Here is a 25,190-nt window from a genome sequence, read left to right as displayed (position 1 = left end):
AAAATTATTTGACACTCTGCAAGATCCCTCCACCAGTGTCCACAGCCCCTCTGCAACGTCTCTGTCACAGGCTTCTCCTGCCCAAGGGGATGGAGGTTTGCATGGTGTTTTCCCCATGGTTTTGGAATCTTCTCCAGCTGCAGAGAGCACCCTGCACTGAGATTAAGTTGCCATTGTGCTGGAGCACTGGGGGAAGTTATTAAACAAGAGCTCAATGTATCATTTGTACTTCTCTTAAACTAATAAACCATAGATGTTCCCTTCATAGGTAAGGGAACAGCTAATAAAACACTCACAAGCTCTGTCTTTCGACCCCAATAAAATCCCAGCCAGATGCCAAAGAAATCCTTAAACCCAAGCATTGAACTCGACGTTGAAATATCAGCCCCAAACGTGAGAGGAATATGTGCATTTCCTCAATGTGCCTGGGAAGAGCCAGGGTTTGAAGGGCTTAACCTTTCACTTTTGCTATCAGGTAGAACAAAACATTTCCCCTAAAACCTGGTAGTCATAAATCAGGTCTTTGAATGCCTGCAGAGAAGTCCTCGAGCAGTTCTCAGCTCCAGGTGTGGAATGAGTTTGGACAGACTTTTATCTCCATTTTAGCAAAACAGAGCAAAACCGGTTATACTCCACAAATTTTTTTTGCAGTCTCCTCAAAGAAAACCCTTAATCAGGTGTCTTTTTTTATTCATTGCACTATCTCTGAGAATGGGAGGAAAGAAGGATAATAAAGGGGAACATAAGTGGCAGCACTGAGACAACCATCTTGTGTGGCAGAGGTCCTCTCTCTGGGTAGAGAGCTTGAAACAACTCTGATAAATGAAGGAAAGCAAGGCCAGGAGACCTGGTTCTCCATGGTCCTTTGACTTGGCCAAGAAACAGTGGAAGAGGACAGGGAAGCTGCCATCAATGCAGAGAGGCTTTAATCCCACTTTTGCAAAGAGTGCAAGAGCAAACTCCTGAGGTGGGAGGTGACACACCAGTCCCATCCAGACCTGGCAAAGCCTGGCCTTGCACCATTGGTGCAAGCCCACTTGGTCCTTTCTCTGGCTTGCTGCTGCTCTGCTGGCACCAGGGGAGTGGCTGATGGGAGCTGGCAGGAGCCTGGGCACGTGTTTGAAAGCCAGAGAGAAACGGGAAAGATGTGGCATTAATTAGGATGGCTTGGGACCAGCTGGAACTGTCAGAGTGAGTTAACTGAGGAGAAAATGGCCCACAGCTCAGGGACGGGGCGACCTGGTGGGCTTGGCAGGGGACACCAGATGAAAACCACCACCATGTGCCAACCCCCTGCTCTTTCCCAGCCTCAGCCCTGGAGCATCGCCCTGGTGTCACCACGGATGCAGCTTGGATATTGGGAAAACAGAGTGAGCCCACTGTCAGCAGCATTCTCTTTTGAAGCCTGCCATCACATGTGGGATCCCACTCTGGCAGAGTTTGAGCTGCCCTGTTAGCTAAACTGGGAAATTATTTACCCCGTGCCACACCTCCAGGTGAACAATGGCAATGCCTGGTCTTAAGTAACTAAATCAAGGTCAGTGAAGTAGTCTGGAGCCTCATTGCTTGGTGTGCTGTAGGACCATGGCTTACAGCAGGCAGCATGTTGAAATTAACACTTTACATTGAGGTCTGAAATATTTGGAGCTCTTGGCAGCTGGAGAGCTGGGCTGAGGTAGCAGCAGGTGCACAGCAAGTGGGTGTAGAGGTACCAGTGTGGTTATTTAGATGCTTTAAATGGAAACAGACAAAACATTTTAAAATAAATTGCACTGGGATTATGCTTACTGTTGCCTCTGCTTCAAGCTGCAGGTTTGCAATCAGTTTGCATTTATGGGTAGTTTACATTTTTAAAGCGTTTCAAAACACTCCAGCCTAAAAACATGCATTTCCAGCCTGTTTGGATTCCGTGCGAGGAACAGGTTTCCCTGTGAGTCAGGCAGCTTCAGAGTTCAACAATAAATGGGTCCCTTTTACAGTGACAGTCAGACTTCCCCTGCTGCTGTATCTCCGTGCAAAGGCAGGCAGGCTCCCAGGGCAGTGCAGGTGGCTGCAGCCCCCACTGGGGCAGAGCCCAGCAAAGGTGGCTGTGCCTGCAGTGCTGCACATGGAGCTCCGTGTTGGTCCCTTTCCTGGGAAGCCGTGACATTCAAGGGCCTGATTTTTGTTTATTCTGCTGCAGCCTGTGTGGTTGTTTACATGAAGGCAAAGGGTATGAAGAAAGCTATCAGAGCAGAACAGGGATAAAAAGGGAAAAGCTCCATGCACTGACGGCACCTGGCTGTGTTCAGGCATGTTTGCTTGCTCCTGAAGCTGTTGATCACCTAATGGTGTCGGGACCCAGGACATTCCTCTGGCTGCCCTGGGTGATTCGAGACCCTGGCAGGGGGCTCAGAGACCTTGGCATGGAGTCAAAGACACCTGTGCCTTCTATCTCAGCCCATGGAAACAATTACCAACTTTGTGAGAAGATTTACAAGCCACAAGAGTTTGAGTAGAATGGTAGTTAATTTGTCACAGGGTGAAAAAGTAGAATTTTGGGGTTTTAGAATGGGGGTTCAAGAAGCAAGATGGAGGAATCTGGGTGTGTCCTGTCCTTCCTCTTGCTTCTTCTTGCCCTCCATCTTCTGCTGTGATGGTGGCACTTTTGGATTGGTTTAGAGCAGAGGCAAACTGTCTAACGTAGGTGATAGGTATTGGAAAATTATTGTAAATAAAGCACACATAGTTTGTAGTATAAAAAGTTAACACCACCCCAAGGGCAGTCACTGTGCCCCAACCCAACCTGCTGGACAGATCTCAGCAGGTCGGAGAATGAATGTAATAGATAAGAAGAAATAAACAACCTTGAAAAGCAGAACCAACGAATCTTGACTTCTTCTCTGGTTGCAGAGCTGGGGAAGAAAAGACTTTCTAATACCTCAGGGATCATCTCAACCACAGAAACCTGAGATAATGGTGTTCTGACCTTCCTACAAATCATGGGGATTTGCTGTAAGATACTCTTTAATTCCACCAAGCAGAGAGGGTTTCCAGGCAAATGGCTTGTCTGGCCTGGATGTGCTGGCTTGTCTGGCCAGCACAAACCAAGGTGCACTACTGCTCCACATGGGTCATCTTGTGGGTCTTGGTTTCCCCTGAAATGTTACTGACTTGAAACAAAACTGAGAAAGCAGAGCCAAAACTCTTGCCTGGAACTGTGCAGCTTATTTGTGTGCAGCTTATCAGGCCCTCACCTGAGCTACTGGTGAGGATGCATCAAACTGGATAAGGTGTACTCTGCTGGTCAGAGTTTTCCCAAACACGGGCTGTAAGAAATACGGGTTGTTTTGGTTTTTTTCCTGAGGAGAACACTCAGATTAGGTCCTTGCTCAGAAAGGTGATGACATCTAAAAGGGAAATGTGTAATGTAGAGAATGAAGCTAATTGCTCTTTGGTAGTTTTCTTCCTGCCTACCAGCTTTCCAGGACAGTTTTTGGGAGGAAATGGCTGCCCTGAGACTTCCACTGCAAATTCTGCACTGCAGAAAGGCACTATCAGGTCAGCCCCACCAATTTCTCAGCCCTTCCTCTAGCCTGAGAAAAGGAAAATGGCATAAATAAACCACTGTCTAATCATAACCTCCTCTCTAGACCCTAATCAATTGTTGAAAATTGTGTCAAAACCAGTTTTGAGTGGAAAGATAGCTCTGGAATTTATGTACTTCATCAAAAATTCTCCCTAATAGAATTTTGTTCTTTTGTTTTGCTTGGTTTGGTTTTGTCTGTTTGGTTTTGGGGTGGTTTTTTTTTTTGTGGGTTTTTTTTTTTGTTTGTTTGTTTGTTTTGTTTTTTTTTTTGTTTTTGTTTGGTTTTTTTGTTTTTTTTTTTTTTTTTTTTTGTGGAGGAAGGAGAAGTTGTCAGAGAAACAAAATGTTTCTCACAAAAGCAGTTGGGACATGCAACTGTGGTGTTTGGCCCTTTGGAGCTGCAGCAGCAATGTGTCTTTGTCCTCTTTCTCCAAGGACAAGCATCTTCCAGGCATCAGCAATAACCAGAGGATGTTCTACAGAGTCACCCCCTGCCCAAAATTTAGCAAGTGACAGGTGGGAAAAGAGCAAGAAGCCAAAGCATCTGAAGCTCTCACTCCCAGACAACTGAATCCCATTCTTCCCCCTAAGCAAACATTTCTAATCGCTCCTCTGAAGCACTATCACCATCCTGAGGAAGGAATTTGGAGGAAGAAGAAAGGAAAGAGATTTTTCACAGCTGTCTGGCTCTGAAACTGACAAGAATTAATGTGTGGAGGAAAGCACCTTTCTCTGTCAGAGGGAAAGAGATGAAAAAGAATGCTTATGAAAGATGGAGGGCAGCACTCATCTTCCATTGTCCTGTGGAAGCACTGCTGCCAGGGGCTTCCTGGCCACAGCTGGAGACACACAGGTGTTTGCTCATGGAGCTCTGCCCCTGCTCCCCTCTGCATAAAGCCCAGCTCAAATTTTTCATCTTCCAATGGCAAAACAGAAGATGGAATCTAGAGAAGAGCAAATAAAAAAGACAAAGTAATGGAGAATTATATAAATCCTTGAAACAGAGGAGCAGGATGAGGATGAGGACTTGTACAAACAGCAAATCTTGGAGTCCCATGCTAAAACAAAAGGCTTTGATCTACAGTCCTCCGCTGATGTCTCACCTATAAAATAGAGGAGATCTTCCAGTAATTCACTCCAGATTGCTCCCCCACATGCCACCCCCCTCACCTCCATGTTTCTTGGTGTGAGAATCCCATGAAAAGCCAGACACATTTCATGAAAACCTCGGCCAGATGGCCACCAGTGCCTGTACCCCTCTGGGCAGCTTGAGCAGCAGCCTGAGGCGGTGTCTCCTCACCCAGGTCTGTCTGTCACACCTTGCCACCCACACAAGCAAACCTGCCCCTGGGGCTGGCAGGCGGGGAAAGGCAGTACCCAGCTCTGGCTGGGGTGAAATCACCCCAAATCAGGAGATCCATGGGAGCCCAGAGAGCAGCTGCTGCCCCAGTACCTACTTGTGGACAGCCACAGGGCCCTGGCAGGTTTTTGTCAGGCAGACTGAAGAAGCAGGAGGAATTGACTCATCACAAAAGCATCACACTGCTAGCAACATCCACAGGATAACACTGCTGGAAACCCACAGTGGGAAAACAGCAATGCTGCTGGGCTTGGAATGCCTGCAGACTGTCCCACCTCCATCCACACGCTGGCTGGCTATTGCCAGAGGCCAGGATAACACTAAAGCAAGGAGAGACAAAGGAGCAGGGAGTCCCTAGGGCAGGGAACAGAGATGTTACCCTGAGTGGATCTGTTGTGGATGCTGCATTATGCATCCAGGGACACCAGAAGGGAAATCAGGCAATTGGAGCGAGCTGTTTGAATGCACACCCAGCAAAGGGAAACTCAATGAAATTTTAAAGGCAGCACGTTTGAAAATGGCAGGACTAAGCAGCATTTAAAGGTGGAGACCGTTGCCAAGTTATTTCGAGCAAACAGGAGGCTATTCCATGCATCTGTCTGAACGTGCCAACAATTAATTTAGTAATCAGCATGTTCTGAAGGGATGACTTGAGAAGGTGACAAGCAGGGCTAGGCCCTCAATCAGAGTAAATTCAGCATGGCTCTCTGTGCTGCAGCTAGCCCCATGCCAGCAGAGGGGTTGGCTGAAAGCCCCTCGGGAGGGACACGCTGGGGGAGGTGACTGCTCTTACATAAGGACGGTGATGTGCCTCACACACGTGCAGATGGTGATGCTTCTCATAACCACCCACAGCACAGATGGACTGTCAGTCATCACACTGAAAGCCATTCCAAGAGTGTGCCTACCCCAAGTCCAGCAGGGGAAAATTAAGTGCTCTTTTATCCACTAAACCAATCCTACCTTACACCAGCATAGACAGCAGAAGCAAAAATATGACAGAAATAAGTCTGCTATTTATACAGCTCAGCAGAGGAGATACAGCAATAAAGATGCTGAAGTCACCGTTTTGTTCAATGCAAATTAAATGATGGTGTGCTTATAGAGCTCCTTTCACCCAGGGGTCCCAGAGAGCAGCAACCTCCTTGCTGTGGAGTTGGACCAATCCCTGCACTGAGGAGGCTAAATCTTGTGTCAGGGCCCTTGCCAGTCCCCCTGCAGCAAATGTGCCTCTGCCTCAGAGCCATCTACACCAACAGCCTAAAGGGTGTTGAAATTAATCATATCCTGAGTGTCTTCACTTAATTTGGGTCCTGTGAGGTGTTGGTGTCTTGGGACAAGAGACATCCACAGATCCCAGAGCGCTGGACATGCAAAGCCCTAAGAGATGGAGGCAAAAAAGTGGCTTAAAATGGAAGAAAGAATAAAAATTTTAAAAATCAACAGACAGCTTTGACAAACAATCCTGTCATACATTTACCTTGAGTAATGTATTTAGCTCTTAGAGATTGAGGTGATAAAGCCAAAAAAGGAACTTTGCAAAGTCCCAAGTTACTCTTAGGAGTTATCATTTCCTTAAGAAAAGGATCTGTCAGAAAGGAATCAGGGGAGGGGAGAGGAAGAAGACAGAAACATCTCAATTTGAACTCTGCAGATCCAAGTATTTTAACTACCTCCAGTCACCTTCTGGAGCTGTAAAACCCACCCTGGGTGACCAACCTGGGCTGCAACCAGCCCATGGAGGCATTACCAGCAACCTGCAGCTCCTGCTGCAACACCTCACGGGTCCAAGCCCTCCATTCAGCTCCTCTCCATGCTCACACATGCCAGTAAGAGCCTCCCACAGCTGCTGGCAGGTGCTTGCACTCGGGCTATTTAGAAGAAGATATGAAAGTGCATCCAGAGGAAACCCTCCTGGATGATCCATCTCTGCAAGCACAGACAAGGCCAGCAGCAGCGAGTTCGAGACCAGCATCCTGCACTGCCCCCAAAGGATTCTGGATTTAATCTCAGCTACAATTTAATTTTAATCTACTATTTAATCCCAGCTCTTCTTCCAGGACAGCATGGACAGACAGCACCGGAGAGCATAATGTATTCCCTTTGGGAGCAGAACCAAATGATGCAGCAGTAGAAGTTCCAAGTCTCTTGCACAAAGCAACTTGTCAAAAGGAGCCCCACAAGCTCACCCAATGAGAAAAACACACTAATCCAGCTTCAGTCCTGCCTTCCTGCACACGAGAGAGATGCAGCCTCAGCCCCTGTGCACAAAGAGCCTGCATTCACCACAGGACAGAACTTTAAATGATGCCAGGCAAACATTCCTTCTGATCCATCAAGAAATGGCATTGACAGAGAGGAGCAAGGGAAACAAAGAGCCCATGGGACAGGGGAGGCCTGGGCCTAAGAAATGGAATGGGCCTGCAAAGCGCTGATGGCAAACTTATTAAAAAGAAAGAAAATTTACTCTGGAAAACTGCCAGCACTCCAGAGCAGTTCTTGAGGTAGTATAAATCAGCATAACATTACAGTGCCCAATTTATGACAGCCACAGGCTGCACCAGGGGCTCTCACTGCTGTGTGCTCTGGCAGAGGAGAAATTCAGGTACAGCAGTGAGGTGCCAGCACAGCCACCTTTACACTGGGCAGGTGGTGGAGGCAAATGGCCACATCACCAGCACAACTTCAGCTATTTGAGAATTTGAAAAGGAAAAAGCCCTTTTTTTTTTCACCTCATAAAGTACTCTCAGCACTGATGAGGAAGACAGAACCTGAATGCACATTTTTGGAAAGCGCATTTAATTATCTTCTGGAAAAAATGAGTCTCTCTCTGAACACGAGAGATTGTTTCATGCCAGAGTAAAGAGCACAGAAACCCACATATATGATACTTCATTGCTCTGTAGCCAATTTTGTTGATTAGTCATTAGGATACGAGAAGAAAATAGTTAATGTGCTGTAACCAATCTGCAAATGTTATAAAATCTGCAATCATATGGAACTAATTTTAAGTGAAATGGGATGATCTACAAATTACAGGCATAGGATTACTACAAAAGGCACAGAGAAAAGCAGGCAGGAAGGCAACAAGCAGATCAATATCCTGCTGAGGATGAACAATGGTTAGGAGAACACACACTCAAGGAAAATTATTTTGAGAGCTGATACAAAATGAATGCTGCCTAAATTTCAGATGTCTGCAGACTCATTCACTACCAAATAGGATACCAACAATACCACCTTTGCAAGAGCCAGCAGGATGGCCACTGGCCACAGTTTGAATGGATGTGGGGATGCAGGACTGCTGCAAAACCCTTTTGTGAGCAGGAGCTCATCTGCCAGCAAGCTCCTGGGGAGCCACAGGTCCTGGAGGCTTCCCTGAACAGCTTGCTTTCACTGCCAGCTTTTAGGAAATTTTTCTCACCTCAGCTCTGACATATATGGTATGGAATGTGCAGCCACATGGAGACTTTGGGGCACAGCTTGAATACTCTCTTCAGCAAGAAGCCCATTTTCTCCCAAGGAAAAAACAATGGGAATATTCCTGTGCCCCTTTAAAATATCAAGGCAAAAACCATTAGTTGGCAAGGTTACAACTGCAAAGCAAATGCAGACTTTGGGACTCATGTTCTGTTTCTTCCCCTCCATTAAATCATAAACATGTTTGAAAACAAAGCAAGACATAATGAAAATGAATTTACAGAAGCAGCACTTGCCCAAAGGTCCAATGTTGTGCTGTGTTTTGCTCATTTTTCAATCCTTCTGTTTCTTGTCCAAATTCATACATCCATTTGTACTCCCCCTCTCCTTAGAACCCATATTTATAATCCTGCCTTGAGACGCTCATCTATCAATCCAGAAAGCAAGACATTTATCCCATTCTTCAAATGTTCATCCAGACCTTGGGAAGAAGGTGTGGACTGGGAGGGAAAGGAGCACTTCTCCTTTTGCTTCAACACTGGTTATAAACTATAGAGGATGCTAATATTTGTCAGGGAAACATCTCACACTCCTGCCCCTTTCCTTTTCCCCTCCTCAAGAACTGCACTTGTGACTCAGAGCCATTTTTCAAAGACAGTGCCATTTAGGGTCTCCAGCTAAAGCAGATGTGAACAGGATCAGGTCCAAAGTAGTCAGTGTGTTACCCTGGCAAAGAAGCCAGATTCTGATCTCAGGGAAAACGAATTTAAATCTAAACTAAACTACTCACCCCCCGGAGTAACAGAGGTGTGTCATCAGCCTGATCCCTGCCACGTTCTGTGGCCAGCCCAATTCCCTGGCACACCTACCTGTTTCCTGCCTGACTCTGCTTCCTTCCACCAACATCCAGGAACACCTGTGCACAGGAAGATTCCCTTTGCCACCACCTGCCTATTCCCCAGCAAAGCATGTACCTACTAGTAGCTATTATCAACTGATTATTCTGATTAAACACACACACACACAAAAAAAAAATTCTTGAGCAGATTGCTGTAAACGCAATCTCTTCCCCATCAGCTCTCCCAAATCACCCCACTCCTTTCTCACACACCTGTATGTAACTTACAAAATGAAAGCTCCTAAAACACAGTAAATTATTTCATCTACTCCATCCCTTCTACCTCTTACCTGTTACTACAACGTTTTGCAATAGGGGTGCATTAAAATCTGATTTTAAGCACGAAGCTTTAGTTTGTAGTCATTCTCTTCAATCAAATATAAACAGAGGAAGCTACAGATACACATTTTATCACAGCAATGGACAAATCTATCACAGTAATGCTTGTGACAAATAATAAAAGGCAAAAAAGCATTGAGGAGGTTTACAGCAGTTTAATGAAGGCTCTCGTACAAAATCTTGAACTCAAAGTTACAGTCAAGAGTTACAGAAAAATAAAACTCACAGTGAAAAAGCAGATGAGAATTGCCCACTTAGCCATGGAATTAACTGCGCTTTAACGCTGTGCTTAAATAGTCACCACACAATAGGAACAAATTTAAATCACGACCAAGGTACACACAATTCACTTCCATTCTGTTTTCAATTACATGTATTCAGCATGTAATTTAACCGCTGGAAGTTACTCTGAAGAACACAGAGGTTTATCTTTTTTTTTTTTTCCCAAACACTCACTGGAAATAAATACCATTGTAAGAATACATGTGGAGTGCAATAAAATGGACACTTAGGCACTGGTACAGTCAGTCCTCTTCAGCCCTCTACAAACTACAAGACGAGAAGTTTTAAACCACAGATGGAGTGGAGAGCAGGTTAGAGCTGTACAGGTAGTGCAGTGGGTTATGTACTACACAAGAGCACATCTGCAAAAGGTCCCAGAAGGTTTTTGTTGAAGATGCAGCGTATCCACACCAGGTATATCGTGAAGGGCTTAATGTTTTCTGAGAAGGTGTGATTCTGATGGGACAATATATAAGGCATGTAAGTGTTTTCCCCTTGCTCTTGTATCCACACTTCGTATTTTACTTCTCTGACCTTGAGATACCTCAGATTCCAGGGGATCTGCCAGGACACAGCAAGTTTAGCTTCACTCGTGCCCTGCACAGAGGCCTGGCACTTGGCATCCCTCACTTTGCCAGGGTAGAGGCTACCAGACCACTTCTGCTTCCTGGGTCCGGGCTTGGACTTCACAGTCTGCCTAATGACGTGTATGAGGGACGGGATGTTGACCTTGGTGTCCTGGTAGGCACGGAACAGCCACTCGGGGTTGCGGCAGCAGAGGTGCCGCGGCACCTCCGTGCTCTTAATGATGCGCTCCTGCTCGGCCTTGTCCAGGTGAGCGATCCCGCCCTGATCCCAGGGCCTGTCCGGGTAGGTCACCGTGTCCTCCCTGGCGGTGTTCTGCCAGGCAATGTAGTGCAGGTCCATGCCAGGAAGGGTTGCCAGGGTTTTGTAGGGGGTGTAGTGCTCGGGGTTGATGGCATATGGGAAGAGCTCCACCACGGTGGCCCCTCTTGGCAGGAAGAGCGACATGACTAATTGGGCCCCGTGCATGCTGACCAGCATGGATGCATTGCTGATCAGCCGCACGATGTCAGAAAACGAATGCTCCTCCAGAGAGACGGAAATGGTTTTCATCTGAAACTCCTGAGCAAGAGCCAGGATTAGTTCTGCCTCATTTAGGATAAGTCTGTTGATTGTCCGACTGAACACTACGATGTACTCCTCACTGGAGCTTTCCTCCAAGCTGATGTTCAGTTTCTGCATCATGAATTTGGTGAACTGCCTGATCTCGTTACCAGAAACCAAGATGTTAGCCTTTGGCCCTTGTGGCTGGACAAATCCGTACTGGTACCAGGTGGTGATTTTGGATAGTCCCACGTAGGATTTGGTAAAGCAGAGGAGCCTGCCCAGAGTTTTAAGCTCCTCTCTGAGGAGCGGCTGCTTGTTACTCAGTAACTTGTAGAGGTCAAAGTGAACACCTTCACTCCACCCCTCCATGAAGAAGAGTCGTGCCTCCAGATCTAAGTCGGAGAACTGCTGCATGGTGTAATAGATGGGGAGGAGGTCGTCATGAAAGACGTGCATCAGGTTGTCCGGGTTGAACCTGTTGGCAATCAGCGCCACGTCAGGCACGAAGACCGGCTTTGGCATAAACTTCAGCGCAGCAGCTGGCAGCTCCACAAAGTTGAAGTACTGGGTGTTGTGATCTTCCACAGAGGAGAGGTCGAGCAGAGCCGGCTGGAACCTCCGGGAGCCCAGGTTGGGCAGCATGACGGAGGAGTTGCTGTGGAAGTAGACGAACTCCTCAGCCTCGGTGGAGTAGCAGAGGGACTCGAAGCGGCAGATGCGGTCGGTGTGCATCCTGCCAGTGCACACCATCCTGGTACCGTTCTCCACCAGGGCCTGCAGAGCTGCATGGTAGTCAACCTGAGCCTCAGAGAGCTCCTGAGACTGGCGCATGAGGAGCAGCTCCTCCTCCACCATGGCGGCATGATCGCACAGTTTGATGTACTTCCACAGCACGGCAGCGAGGATGCACACGAGCAGGGCATTGAACACAGCTGCTATGTTCATTCTGTACTCAGATCCTAGCAGGATGGCAGGTGGGGAATGCAATGGAGAGGGAACACATCATTAACACTCTTGGACATGGTGAGGGCAAAGACCTGTGGAAAATAAAACAAGAGAGGAACCTTTAAACATCAGGTTTACAGCTCCACCATAAATCATATTTTATGGACTATTCAAGAGAGTTTAAGCTTCTTTCAGTAATTTCTCCCTTTCCAGGGAATGAGGGAAAAAAAAAAGTGACAAAGCTCTCCCCAAAACTGTAAAAAAATATAACGCAAACAGAACTGTGAGCTGCTCTACAGGAAGGCTCCTCTCTCATTTTCATTTCTATGCTTTTGAAGAAGAAAATGTACAAGACTTTAAGGATGAGCTCTATGAAGATCTACTAGAAAGAAAAGTACGTTCTCTGTGACTCTGGATCACTCTGCCTTTTGCAGACCACTCCCACAGTGAGAGGAAACAGAGCAGTGCAATCACCTGCAGAGGACTCAGCCCCAGCTCCTCCTCCCGCTCTGCGTGGCTGAGAGCACTCCGGGTGCCCTCACCTGCACTGCAGCAGTAGCTCAAGGGGTATTGCCAGCACAGATTTCGCTACACTCCAGTGTGCAATGTGAACTAGTGAACATCACATTCAATTTCATTTTATATAGGGCTGGGGGAAGGACTTGCAGCTCTATGGACTGCCCTGAGGGAGAATCCCAAGTCACTGGGGTGTTGCTCTGGCTGCAGTCCAGGATCAAAGGCTAGGAACTGCCATCGTCTTCCAAAAGAAATATTGGCATGGAAGAGAGGAGAGCTCTGCTCTTTATGAGAGGAACTGATGTGTCATTAAAGCAATCAGACCTTCATTTAGTGAGAGTCTGGCTTGCACAGCACAGTCAGCCCTTATACAAATGATAAGCTAATGCATTTGAAGGGTTTCACTGTTGGCATTTCCCCATTCCAACCTGAGAACCTTTTCTGTGCTGCTCCAAAGCCTCCCTGATTCTTTTTCTGTTAGAGCTTGCCACTGTTTTCCTTCTATGCAGAAACACTACTGGCTTATACCAGAGTATTGATTATAACTTCAACTGTGAACTTCAATTGAGGTATTGATTCACCTACAGAATTTATGGGCTTCAATTTTCATTATGCATCAAGATTCACTGCTAGTCAGGCTGTAAATAATTGCATCCATGACTCATGGGGAACTTCAGGAAGGGAAATTTCTGATTAGTATTTACCTCACTAGATTGTTTCTAGCTGCCATTTTTAAAGGTAGCAATTTTAAATTTCCTTTGGTGCAAGATTGCTGTGGGGGAAAAAAAGAAATGTCTTAAGCACATGTTCTGATATCCCAAGCATCCTTTAGCATTTTAACTAAGAGAGACTTCTTACATGGCAATGTGGAGGAAGGTAGTCAGGCATACTTGGGACCAAAGCAAACACCTCCTCTACTGCCAAAGGAGTCCCTTTGAAAAGAGCTTGATCCTGCAACTTGGAATTGAATGGAGAATCATGGAACTCAATGAAGTCAGAAGGGATTCCTATATCTCATGAGATCCCAACAGCCTGGAGGATCCATCTTAGGAAGAACTGAAGGTACTGAGAGTCTGAATAATGCCAAAGAAACGAGTGCTAGCTGTAAGCCACACAAACTCAAGAGGTCATCTCTGGGGATCTGAGCAACAAATTCACTTCCATTTCCAGCTACTCAAATGGAAGTGAAATGAAGTCCACCTCCTTTGGCAAGTGATCTGAAAACCCACTTCATTCAGAAACTCCCTAAAAGCAAGCAGCAAATTAAAGATGTGTTGTTTTGATTTCAAACATGGAAAAAAAGGGACCTAGAGTGATCATCTGATTATCAGGGCAGGATCAATTCTCCATAAACCATGCCCCAAAGACACTTCTCTATCTCATTCTTAGTACTCATCTCTTCAGCCAGCCTCTGTTGAGAGAGGCATGAAGGACTGTGATAAACTCTTTTCTAACACTTAGCCTTTGTTTCCACCACAGCAATTTTATCTGGGTCTCGTCCCAGGTGCCACAGATAGCCTGCACAGAAAAATGATGGCTGTCACATCACATCTCAATCTGTCCACCCCATCAGGGGTGACTGCTGCTCCTCATGGCTGTGCAACTCTCAATCATGGCTATTCCATGGACAGCCTGGAATAGAAACCCACTGGGGACAGCAGTACATCACTCAGGTTCTGCTAATGCAATCAAATCAGTTTTCAGGAAGAGAAAATTTTGATGCGGACAGATTCTGATGTATTTTATTGGTACTAACTTTCAAAGCTTTATTTTGTTTCTTCACTGTCTTTGAAAAATGTCTAATGGTATCACCCAATTCTGTACATAACCTCTCCAGTACAAACCTCTCATTTTGTGAGCACAGTTTGATAATCAGTTCATGGAGGAGACCTTTAACAAGCAAGCACTCTCCTGTAAGGACACCCTTAAAGGAAGGCCAGCCTGCAGGCATTATGAAATTTAACTTCTGTGGGTCAGAAGAACAAAGCACATACAAAGCTCAAGGGAGTCAATGCAAGTTGCAACAACTTGGCAGAGGAGGGAAAACCACATGGCTTCTTTATTACTCCATTATGGCAAGATGAGTGTGTACGTGTTGATGTTTCAGAGCCATGAGAAGCCCACAGTCCACAAAAACACCACTGATGCCACCTGCATTTTATGGGCATTTTGCTGGTGGGGAGCTCTGCTGACCATTACAAACCCTTGAGCCAAACAGGTCTCCTTGAAAACAGCCTTGAAAACAGTTCAAAATTCACCCCTCACTGATTTGTTCGCTCCCCTCCAGCCCCAAAGGAAGGGCATAAGAGGCACTTCATAGATGTGGCCTAATGGATGCAGCCAGTGTTCAGAGGTTAGCAATTTTCATTTCAGACTCTGCCACAGCCATACCTGCTAAATGGCTAGGAATGAACAACTCAGATTTTTAGCAAAAAATCACCTGCAAGGATCTCTTCTACCTCTTCCCTCTTGCAGCTCTTTCACTCCCCTGCACTTAGCTAAAGAGAGTGTATGTGCTTTAGCTAACCAGGTGTCAGGAATATATGTTAAATGTTAGCAGTGCTAAAGTAATCCATCTTCATTTCTGGTCCTCGTTGCCAGTTCCTAAATCCTGGTTCATGCTGTTTGGGAGAAAGCTGCTTTTGATGGAAGTGAACAACGGGACGTGGACACGAAGGGGTGTTGCAGGCAGAAATGAAAGGAGAATTTCACAGGTACTCAGAGAACTGTCTTAATTCTTTGCCTGTTTTCCCACATTTTATCATGCACTTTTTTTTCAATCTGACACCTTCAGTGAAAACAGACCCTCAGGAACTATAATTTTGGTCCCTCAGGGAACGATAGAGCATAAATAGTAACAAACACTGCTTGCTTTTACATACCCAAGAGAGGCTGCACCGAGGGAGTAAAGGCAAGCAACCACTCTGCATGTCCTCTGGTTCCCCAGACCCCCAAGCTGAGATCAGTCATAAAGTGCTGTCAGCAGCAATAGACCTGGGCTAAGAAACTTTCCCAGGAGGCAGAAGGTAACACTGAAAAAGGTGAAAGCATTTAGTTTTCCACCTGAAGAGAGCTGCTTCACAATAAAATAAACTTCCATTACTAAATCTCCCTCACTAAATGGGTCTAGAGCTGCCACTCCCACGGTGTCATCGGAGAACATCCTAAGAACTGAAAGGCACTTGCAGAAGTGGCAGGCCAGACACACTGCTACTTTTCTTAAGAGCAGAGTGCTCTGTGCTGCTTCTTTGTACATAAAGGGCAGCTCATAGGCCAGTCACCCCCCAAGCTGCCCACAGACTCCCTCCTCCCCATCCCTCTCACATTCATCCACCCTCTTGCTTCCCAGTGACACTGGGATACCAGGGCTCTGCTCCACGTGAGGAATATGCCCCAGTTACCAAAGAAACAGATTGGACTGACATTTTTTCACTCTCTGCTTTGAAATGCTGAAGCACCATCCTTCAGCACCAGGAGACACAGCAAGTGACAGAGCAGAGCCAAGGCACAAGAGACGTGCATGTAAAAGCTGCACAGAGCTTCTCACTGCCAAGCTGCCACAGGGCAACGGTGTCCCACAGGAGGGCATGGGACGTGCCACTGAGGATGCTGAGAGGAGTGGGCTGCAGGGGGGCAGCAGGAGTGAGACAGGAGGTAGAAGAGGCAGATTTCCCTGGCAGTGATGCTCACAGGGCAGGAGGCAGCAGTCTTAGAGCCAGACAAGGAAAGTTCAACAAAAGCACCCTTGTGGGGGCAGCTCCAGACTGTGGAATTAAGAGCATATCCTGAGGCCTGCAGCTCAGCCACAATGGATGCTGCTCCAGCAGCTAAGAGCCTGTGGGAGGCACTCTATTTTTGGTCAGATCATCTTTACTCTTTTCCCAAGAGTTCACAGGCATGAAGAGCTTACCCCATTTTCTTCCTCCACCCCCATTCACTTAGCAAAAGCATCACAGTTTCATTCTCACAGCTCAGCTACTTCTCCTCTAACTAGCACTGGCTGCTGGTGAGCAGGTAAAGTCTTCAGGAATATTCATCTGGTTTGTTCAGCAGGCACTTTTGGCAGAGCCCTCCAGTGTCTTGCAGATCCATAACAGTCTCATGCAAGTTTGGACACAGCAGCACCTTCTGCCTGTTAGCTACAGGTTCTCTGATGTATTAAACATCCTCAGGAAGTGGTAAGGACACAGGAAGCATAGATGGAGACACTGTTCTCCATCTCCTGTGAACATGCCTAGGAGATCAGAGTGGGTGGGATGAGAGAGGAATTTCCACTAATAGGCAGTTGGCATGAAGAACTGTTTGGATTCATTTAGGAGATGAGCTCTGTTGTTCTTTTTTTAATTGTGAAGCTACAGTAGGATGAATCACTAAAGCTATTAATATGATGGACAGTGTTCCAAATCTGCTCTCCATTTTAAAAACTGCAATCTAGGTAAGAAATAGGGAGAAAAGCTACAAAATCCATATAAAAAAATCCCAGCTACAAAAAAGACAAGCATACCCTACTAAGACTCCCAAAGAGAAAAAACCAAGAGCTTGATTGGGAGAACAAGGGTGAATAGGGTGACCAGCACACCTAAGGAGGGGTCACCAATTCCTGCAGGTGTTAACAAAATGAGAAGCGCTAGGTTTGTCTGTTTAGGCCTTGATGAACTTTTGTTACCAACTGCCCAACATTTTCCAGGCCAATGTTGAGCTTCCCATAGCTACAGCAGGCTAAAAAGCCTCATCAAATGGAAAACCAAAAAGCATGAAGGAGAGACATTTCCAGAGAGCACCACCCCTCTGTGCACAGAGGAAATGCCTCCTCATGGAGGCCAACTTGGCTTTGGCCCAGCTCCTGTGCACAGCCTGCCAGTGGTGGCAGGGTGTCCAAACAGAACCATCTCCATGGTTCCCAGAAATGCAGCATAACTGGAAGTGGAGACAGGGGCTGCTCTTGCCACAGGACAGCAAAGGAGTCAGGGCAGAGTTGCAGGAAATGGGCTTCTTGTCAGGGGGGAAGACCATGGGAGGGATAGGAGCAGATATTCCCTCCCCAAGGACATTTTCCCCATCAGCACTCCCGACCCCTGGATCCATCTCTTGCTAGACTGGCTTTCCAGGACCAGTACAGGAAAAGAAAAGCATGCAAACATGGCATTTTGCACTCGCCCTACAAAATGTCTTCTGTCCTTTCTCCCATCCCTGATGCAAGAGGCTTAGCTAAGGATTCAGTGTATGCAACACATGCAGTTTTAAATACCTACTTCATTCATCCTCAGAGCAGAAGTTGCTAGAAGGCAACTTTCCCAATTGGAAAGAGGGGGAGTTGGGATTTGGCAGCCAAGAATTTGCCTTTATTCTCATCTCTGTCACAGATTCCCACAGAACTACAAGCAAGTCAATCCCCACAGCCCAAAAAGCTGTTATCATCTTATTCACTCTATTTATTTAATGAGATACATATATCTTTCACAGTACATAGCACATTAGAGAAAGGATGGTACACTGAATGATTGATATACTGGAACATTTTCTTTGTAAAAAGCAGCCAACTGTAGAAGTGCTGACTTTTTAAACAGGAAAAGAGCAGATTCTTGTAGAGGGAGTAAGCCCAGCAGTTAAAGATAAAAATATCATTATTGAAGCCTGATACAAAGAGGGGACATGAAAAACAAGAATATCTTGACTATGTAGTCTCAAGAAGAATTTTAAAAATAGAGCTTTATTTAGGGGAAAAAAATCAAAATATAACAATATATTTTAAAAACCTTATCTATAGATAGTCTTGATCAAAATTAGGTCCATCTTCAGTTTTTATGGTTCAGCATAAGTGAAGAATAGAAAGCAAAACTGTATATCTTTCATACAAGACTACAACCAAGGAGACAGGCTCTATGCAATGGTCCCTACAGCAAAAGTACCTTCCATATGAACAGCCTGGTGGCTACAGGACACCTCCCAGCTGCACTTATGGGTAGAAAACCTAAGTTTTCTTCCCTTTAAATTCCAAGTCTGTGAGAGCTGGGACAGGAAGAGATCCAACCTGACTTTCACAATGATTAGCAGCCATTGATTTAATATTTGTTGATACTCCTGTCTTGATCTACAAAATAACAGGTTAAAAAAAATTCCAACACTAAGCAGTCAATGCATAGAAGCAAGCCACAAAGCTGAGCTAAAAGTATTAATCTAAAAAAAATACTTCTCGGGCTTTTAAGATCTGCATTTCCAAGTTCTCCATCCATAATGGACTATGAAATTCTTTCCCCATACAAATACCCAGATCTCAAGAAAATTCCCTTAAAAAAGATGCACTTTTGATAAGCAAGCTGGAGGCGAGAGATGTAAGGAAAATGAGCTAAAAAGGTGAAGAAAAAGGAAAAAGAAAAAGGTATTTCTCTCAGTCCTTCAAGTCTTGTTCACCTTCTGAGAGCCCCAAGCCCAAGTTACTCAGAATAACCATGGCTAGACAGAGGTGAAAGCTTAACAGGCAGAGTTCACTCCAGTTGATCTCTGTTGACCCGAGTATCCCACTGAAACCTATCTGGTTACACTGTCATTAACAGCCAGGTCACTTGAGTAAAAACATCTCTCCTTTGGCCTGGTCTCTTGCTTTTAGTCTGTAAACAAGATACCTGTGTCAGAACAAAAAGTGCCAAGAGAGCAGCAGGTTTATCTTACTTCAGTGGTCTGCTAAAGCAAAGACGGAGCGGGGGTGGCTGAAGGGAAAATTTACTAATGCTGCAAAACTGAATGAGAAAGAATATGATGTGAAATCCCAAAGTACCGAACAAGACGATCTTCAGGCGCTCCAGCTGTGCCTCTGGGCTTTAGCTGCCATTTGTAACTCTCTGTATTTTATGTGTCCTTTCCTTCTGTGCTCTCCAGCAGGCAGAGTACCTGTGTTATTCGGGTACTGGGACTGTGCTTAGCAGCACCCAGAGTCTGAGCTCTCCCTGCTCTCCATCAGCACGGTGCCCAGGACTGCTCCTGGAGGCTGCAAATCCTAAGCGGGAGCCAAAATTGTTCGGGGCACAACACAGCCAATAAGAACAGTGGCAACCCCTCCTTGGTTACCACAAGCTCCACATTAGCATGTTTTAGGGGAAGGTAAAAAAAAAAAGTAATCCCATAGCAGCACGTGTCAGGCAAGAAATACATTTCTGCAAACCTACAGGATTTAGTCCATATCAGATGTTTTCCCCATGAGACTTTTGTTTAAAATGATAAAGCAAACCACTAGTCAAACAAAGAGGGACTACAAAGACGTGGGATTACAAATGAACTACTGACTGCCTTCCCACATGTGCACAGACACAGAGGAGGGATTCAGTGTGAACTTGCATGGAAGGGGGGAGCGAGGAGATGCCATGGAAAACACGCCAACCTCCCCCCTCCTCAGCACACTGCAACAGGACTGCCAACAAAACTGAATTCAGAGCCGTATGTGATCAGCACAGCAAACACAGCACAGTTACAATGACACCCAGCAAAGAAATACAGGAATTCAGAGCATCTGCAGCCTTTTTAGTCTTGGAAGTACTGTCACTGGTAGATCAGTGTTTCAGCACATGCACGCATACCTGGTGATGCTAAATAACAGGAAATGCTATCCGGTGCCTCTCTTTCACAGGAGAAAGAAAAAAGAAGACACCTTAAAGCTATGCTTTGCAGGGGAACGAGCACTCTCCAGTCCTCTTCTTTGCTCACCACCACAAAGAAAAAGCAAAAATCCCACCTAGGAGCTGTCGGCACCGTAACCCGCACACCATCGGCAGCCCGAGGTACCTTTCCCCGGCAGGTCTGAGCATGCTCGCTGTGCCGGCAGCGTCCTATCGCTCCAGCTGGCTCACCTCAATTTGTTAGCCTCCCAGAGGTCAGCCTTGCATGCAGGATGATTTGCTGCAGTATTCCTGCAAATCCCCGACGGGCGGCCACACTGACACAAACACCAGCGTGCTGCTCCACGGAGCTGAGCGGGTCTGGGGAGACGGGCGGGGAGCTGCTCTGCGAGGGGGGACACACCACACGCATTTTAGAAATGCTGCTTTTGAGCATCATTAACGCCACTGCCACTCCGAACACTTCACACAAAAGAAGAAAACAATAGGAGAGAAAGGAAAAAATGCCCCTTGCTTGAAGACGTGAAAGCCTTTTGTCGTGCTTTCTAGTAATTCCCTTGGCACCAGGAAAGCAATTTCCCAGATGTGACGGTCAGCAAATGGCTTAGAATTGAACAGGGCTGTGATTGCCCTCCTTCAGAGAGCCAGGAAACAGTATTTTCATACTAAAGTTATTTTTTATGGTAGAACCAAGTGATTCTTAAGCACAAAGGCAAAGAAATTATCCAGGAGCTTGTAAGAGAATCTCCTAGTGCACACAAGCTCACGGAGGTGAGTGCCTTACACAAACCACATTGAACCTGTGGGGGCTGAGCAGCTTCATGGAGATGGCAAACCAGATAGAACTGACTGGGAACACTTCCAGCTCTTATCCCACAATGGGATCCACATGCAGATCATAGGCTCCTGGCATGCAGTCACACCATTAAACACAGGAGGGAGACCCCAGCCCTGCAGGCAGATCACAAGCAAACACAGGAGGCTCTGCAAACCTGTTGACAGCATACTTGCAGGACACATCTTGTTAAATATCTGTCTATGAGGATTTTCCCTTAGGACCTAACAGGTAAAATAAGAAGGATGAAAAAGAAGCAAAGTTCTCCAACACCTCCTCCCACATGCTCAAGGTGCACTTCAAACTACAGCATGAACCTCTGCCTGTCCTGAGAGGATCTCAGAGAGACACTGCTCAGTCACATCTGCCTGGGGGAAATAAATAACAGAAAAGAGCAAAGCGAAGCGAGCCCATCCAGTGCCCTCAGCCTGTCCTATTGGGACTAAGGAAATCTAAAGTCACCCTTCTCTTTTTAAGACCATCTCATTGTCCCATTGCGCCTCTGAAAACAAAGATGCTGCCTTGTGCAGAACAAGTCTGATATTTTTCCTCTGAATTTTGTAACTCTAGGAGTGGAGTTAGATTTGGAGCTGACTTCACTTGAGAAAACACATTCTGACTTTGTGCTTTCTGCACTTCAGAAAGCTCCACAGCCTGACCTACCTCCCACTGATGCTAACAGGAGCCTTTCCACTGACCCCACAGATCTTGGCTAGTGACTTTATCTGTAGGAACCCTGATAACCCAGACACACCATGTTGGTATCTTTCTCTTAGAAAAGCTTTTATTTTACTGGAGAAAAAAGGACAACATATACAGACTAGTGGTCTTCTATTTATGAATAAGCTTCTTCTCTACCCCTGGAATGAATTATATTAATGGATTTCTTAGGTACAATTTATCACAATGCATAGGGTTAGAGAGTTTAACCCCAGTTCTGAAGAGGGTCCTGTTTGTCAATCTGCCACACCACAAAGTACAAAACTCCATCATTAAGGGGTGGGGGAGGAACCATAATCAAATAATTCCAGCAACTGTGAAATAATAACTGTCCATTTCTATTGCACCATAAGGCACTAAGAGTGGCAGTCCCAAGCTCTTCACAGTCAGCACCTACTACAAGCTGGTAAGGTTTGAATAGGAGATCTTGGCTCAGAACTAAGATTTTGATGAATATTTAATACCCCTCATAAAGTTGCAGCCTTCAAAAACAGCACCACATTTTAGAACTCCCAAAAAGCAGTACAGCACAAACAAAACTCATCAAGCTAGCAAGAAAGTCTGAATAGATCCCTCTTGGTTTAGGGCTGACAAAGAGCAGGTAAATCATTATTTACTGAATCTTTTCAGTGCACATGTATGTTGCAAGGGTGCCTGCATCACTCTGAGTCACAGCATTTATTATTTATAGTCCCAGAAGGACTCTCTATAAGAAATTATTCCTCTTGCAGTGCTTTTGAACCAAAAGTGCATTTCAGTTTGAGAGCACACAAAAAAAAATTATGCCTGAACTAACAAAAAAAGTCTTTGTACTGACAAATACAAAAAGGACACAAAGGAAGCATTTGGTTTCTGGACAGCAAGATTGGGACTTCACACAGAGAGGATATTTTGATTCTATAGAAGCTAAAATTAAAACTCATGCCAAAAGGACCAGGACTTCAGCCAAATATTGAAAATTCCTAAGAGAGAATATACTTTGACATGGTAAAAGGTATTTTTCAGAAGAATATCTCAGAGGCCAAACCACCCTTTGCTCAAGTGCTTCAAGATGACATGATCCCAGGCTTAAGAGATGTAGGATGCAGTTTTACATAAACATTAGGTTTAAAAAGGTTGAAGTATGATCAAACATATTTTACATGCACGCACACACACAGAGGTTACATGTCTTGACATCAACCAGACAAATTCATAGACATTGATTCTCCTCTGCAGATGTAAGCATGTTTTGTACATATAAAACATATACTTGCCTGCTATCTGAACTTGTCATGTGCTAAGCTACTCAGTCTAATAAACCCCTCCATCCCCATTAGGAACCACCCTGGCAGCATTGCAGGGACACACTGGCCTGCTCCTGCAGCTGCATGCAGTGTGTGGGGGGAAGAAGGGTGTGGGAGAGTCACCTGCCAGATCCCAAGGCAGGAGATGGCTTTGGTAGCTGTTCTGATTCAAGTTAGGTGCCACTTGTGCTCTTCCAAGTTCCCATCTGGCCATCAGTAATGACAGGCCAGCAGGGTGACAGAGATAAATCAATTCCCTCTCCTACAGCTTTGCCAACTGTGCACCTGCAAATGTAATTAGTGCCAGTGTGTGCAAGGGAATCTGAGATAATTCATGCTCATAAGAGCAGTTTGGTAAGTCAGTGATGTTCAGCAAGACTGACATGAGAAACCAAGGGTGAAACGTTGCCTGTGAGATCCCTGGGTACAACCTCACCCTGGTGCTTCCCACAGTTGCTATTTGTTAACTGGTTTTGCTCAGGCAGCAGGAAGATCATCCGCCCTCTCTCAGATGACACTTCAATATTCAGCCACAACCTCACCTGAAGACACACATCTCCCATTTTACAGACAAAAAGACTGAGCCTGTCAATGGGATCTGGGTGGGATGCACCACACCAGCATCCATTAATATGGGAGCAGCTTCCTGTCAAAAATCCGCCATCCATTAATATGGGAGCAGCTTCCTGTCAAAAATCTACCAACAATCAAAACCTCTTGTGTGTTCCAAGGTTGTATTCATGGGGTCCAGGGCTCAAGACAGAAGCTGGGGCCTGTTAGACCACAGGTGACAGAGTAAACATGGTAAAGGACAGAGAGGAATAAGTTACCAACTCTGTCACTGCTGCTCTCAAGGAGCTGCTGGTGGAGTAGCCACAAGCTTGACACACTCTGCTCCTCACACACCTTCCTCCCATCTTCTTTTCCCACTGCACTTGCTGTGCACAAGGTCCAGGGGCTTCCTGCACACCTGGGAAACCCTTCCTGGACCCACAACTTAGCTTTAAGTTGGAGGCCATGTCGGCATGACTTGTCCTGGGAATTTTGGAGGAAAAGGAAGAGAGCCTCTTCTCCTGTCTATTGAGGCAAACAGGGTAGTCATAACCAGCAAGTCTCACAGATGTCTTAGGAAATTAAGATGTTAATATCACATCAATTGAAAGAAAAAACACCCCTGAATGTGAACATAATAGGGTGCCAAGTTATGGAAGACACATAATAGAAATACAAAACAACAACAGGCACTTAGATCTATAGGGATGAACAGATAACAACTGTGTGGAAGTATTCAAAGGACAGGGCTTAAGATGTCCAAGAATTTAATCCACTGCCTTCACTGGATTATGCACCTGCTTTGCAAGTGGGCTGCAGCTGTTCCAGAACTGATGAGGACATCTTAGTTCACAATCAGGACTACAGGAGGGCTTCAAGGATCAAGGCCCAGGACTTGGATGGTCTTCATGGGTGCCTTCCAACTCAGAATATTCTATGATAGGACTGTTGCCTGAAGCTGCCTTTGTTTTAACCTTCCACTTTTTCTATGTTCAGAGACTTTGTGCTTTCTTAAAAACCTTGATAATCCAAACCTACAAACCAAAGTCCTAGTAGTTCATGGAAAGAACTCCACAAGGAAGCAGTAACAGCATCTACAGTGTGGATCAAAACAGCAGTTTCGATCCAAGCTGGAGCATGTGCTTCAATTAGCCAGTCTCTGACAAATGCCTGGAAGTAGCTAGAACAGCAGCATGACAGGAAAATAGTTCAGAGCCAAGCTAAAGGAGAATCTAAATCAAATCAGGGGAAATAAAAAGGTTTACTGCCATTTTGAGTCCCACAATTGCAAACTGATTGTTTTGCCTCCAACGCCCCCTTCAGCCACACCTGTACAACACATCCTCCTCACATTTTAAAGGATGCAGCCAGCATACAACCCACCCCTACTCCTAGGTCAGCAGTGGAATATTAACAACAGGTAGGAGCATGTATCACAGGATACCCTCCCTGTAGTGTAACCTGTTGGACTCATGCTAAGGGAGCACAAAACATCCATGTTTTGAGTGGGGGGCATATCCCAGGGGTGCTGACAGTCACATGAAATTTCAGAACAGAGCATTAGGTCTCACAAATTAGAAAATAACCTATACAGGAGATAAAGAAATCACACCTCTGTTTCCTGACACCATAAGCCATACAAATGAAAAATATCTGCTGGCCAATTAAAAAATATCCCAACAACTGGGTTTTGATAAAAATCTCAGTCTGATTTTCCCCATGGAAAAG

General features: G+C 45.7%; 1 protein-coding gene across 3 annotated transcripts in view; it reads right to left on the bottom strand.

Moving 5' to 3' along the window:
• Positions 1-9,720: 9,720 nt before the first annotated feature.
• POMGNT2 (protein O-linked mannose N-acetylglucosaminyltransferase 2 (beta 1,4-)) overlaps positions 9,721-25,190 on the bottom strand; it is a 31,728-nt gene continuing 16,258 nt past the window's right edge. The window contains exons 1-2 of one of the 3 annotated variants that reach the window (XM_058027828.1): positions 20,301-20,394; positions 9,721-12,035 (exon numbers count right to left, since the gene is read on the bottom strand). In XM_058027828.1, the coding sequence (XP_057883811.1) occupies positions 10,207-11,943 (1,737 nt within the window). In that variant the 5' untranslated portion in view covers positions 11,944-12,035; positions 20,301-20,394 and the 3' untranslated portion in view covers positions 9,721-10,206. Of the gene's footprint in view, positions 12,036-20,030; positions 20,259-20,300; positions 20,395-25,190 lie in introns of those variants that run through there. The other 2 variants (XM_058027806.1, XM_058027817.1) reach the window with 2 other exon arrangements.

The sequence above is a fragment of the Melospiza georgiana genome, chromosome 1 (genome assembly GCF_028018845.1).
Source record: "Melospiza georgiana isolate bMelGeo1 chromosome 1, bMelGeo1.pri, whole genome shotgun sequence".
NCBI lineage: Eukaryota > Metazoa > Chordata > Aves > Passeriformes > Passerellidae > Melospiza > Melospiza georgiana.
The sequence above is the reverse complement of the archived record's forward strand: the minus strand, read 5'-3'. Positions and strand labels throughout refer to the sequence as shown.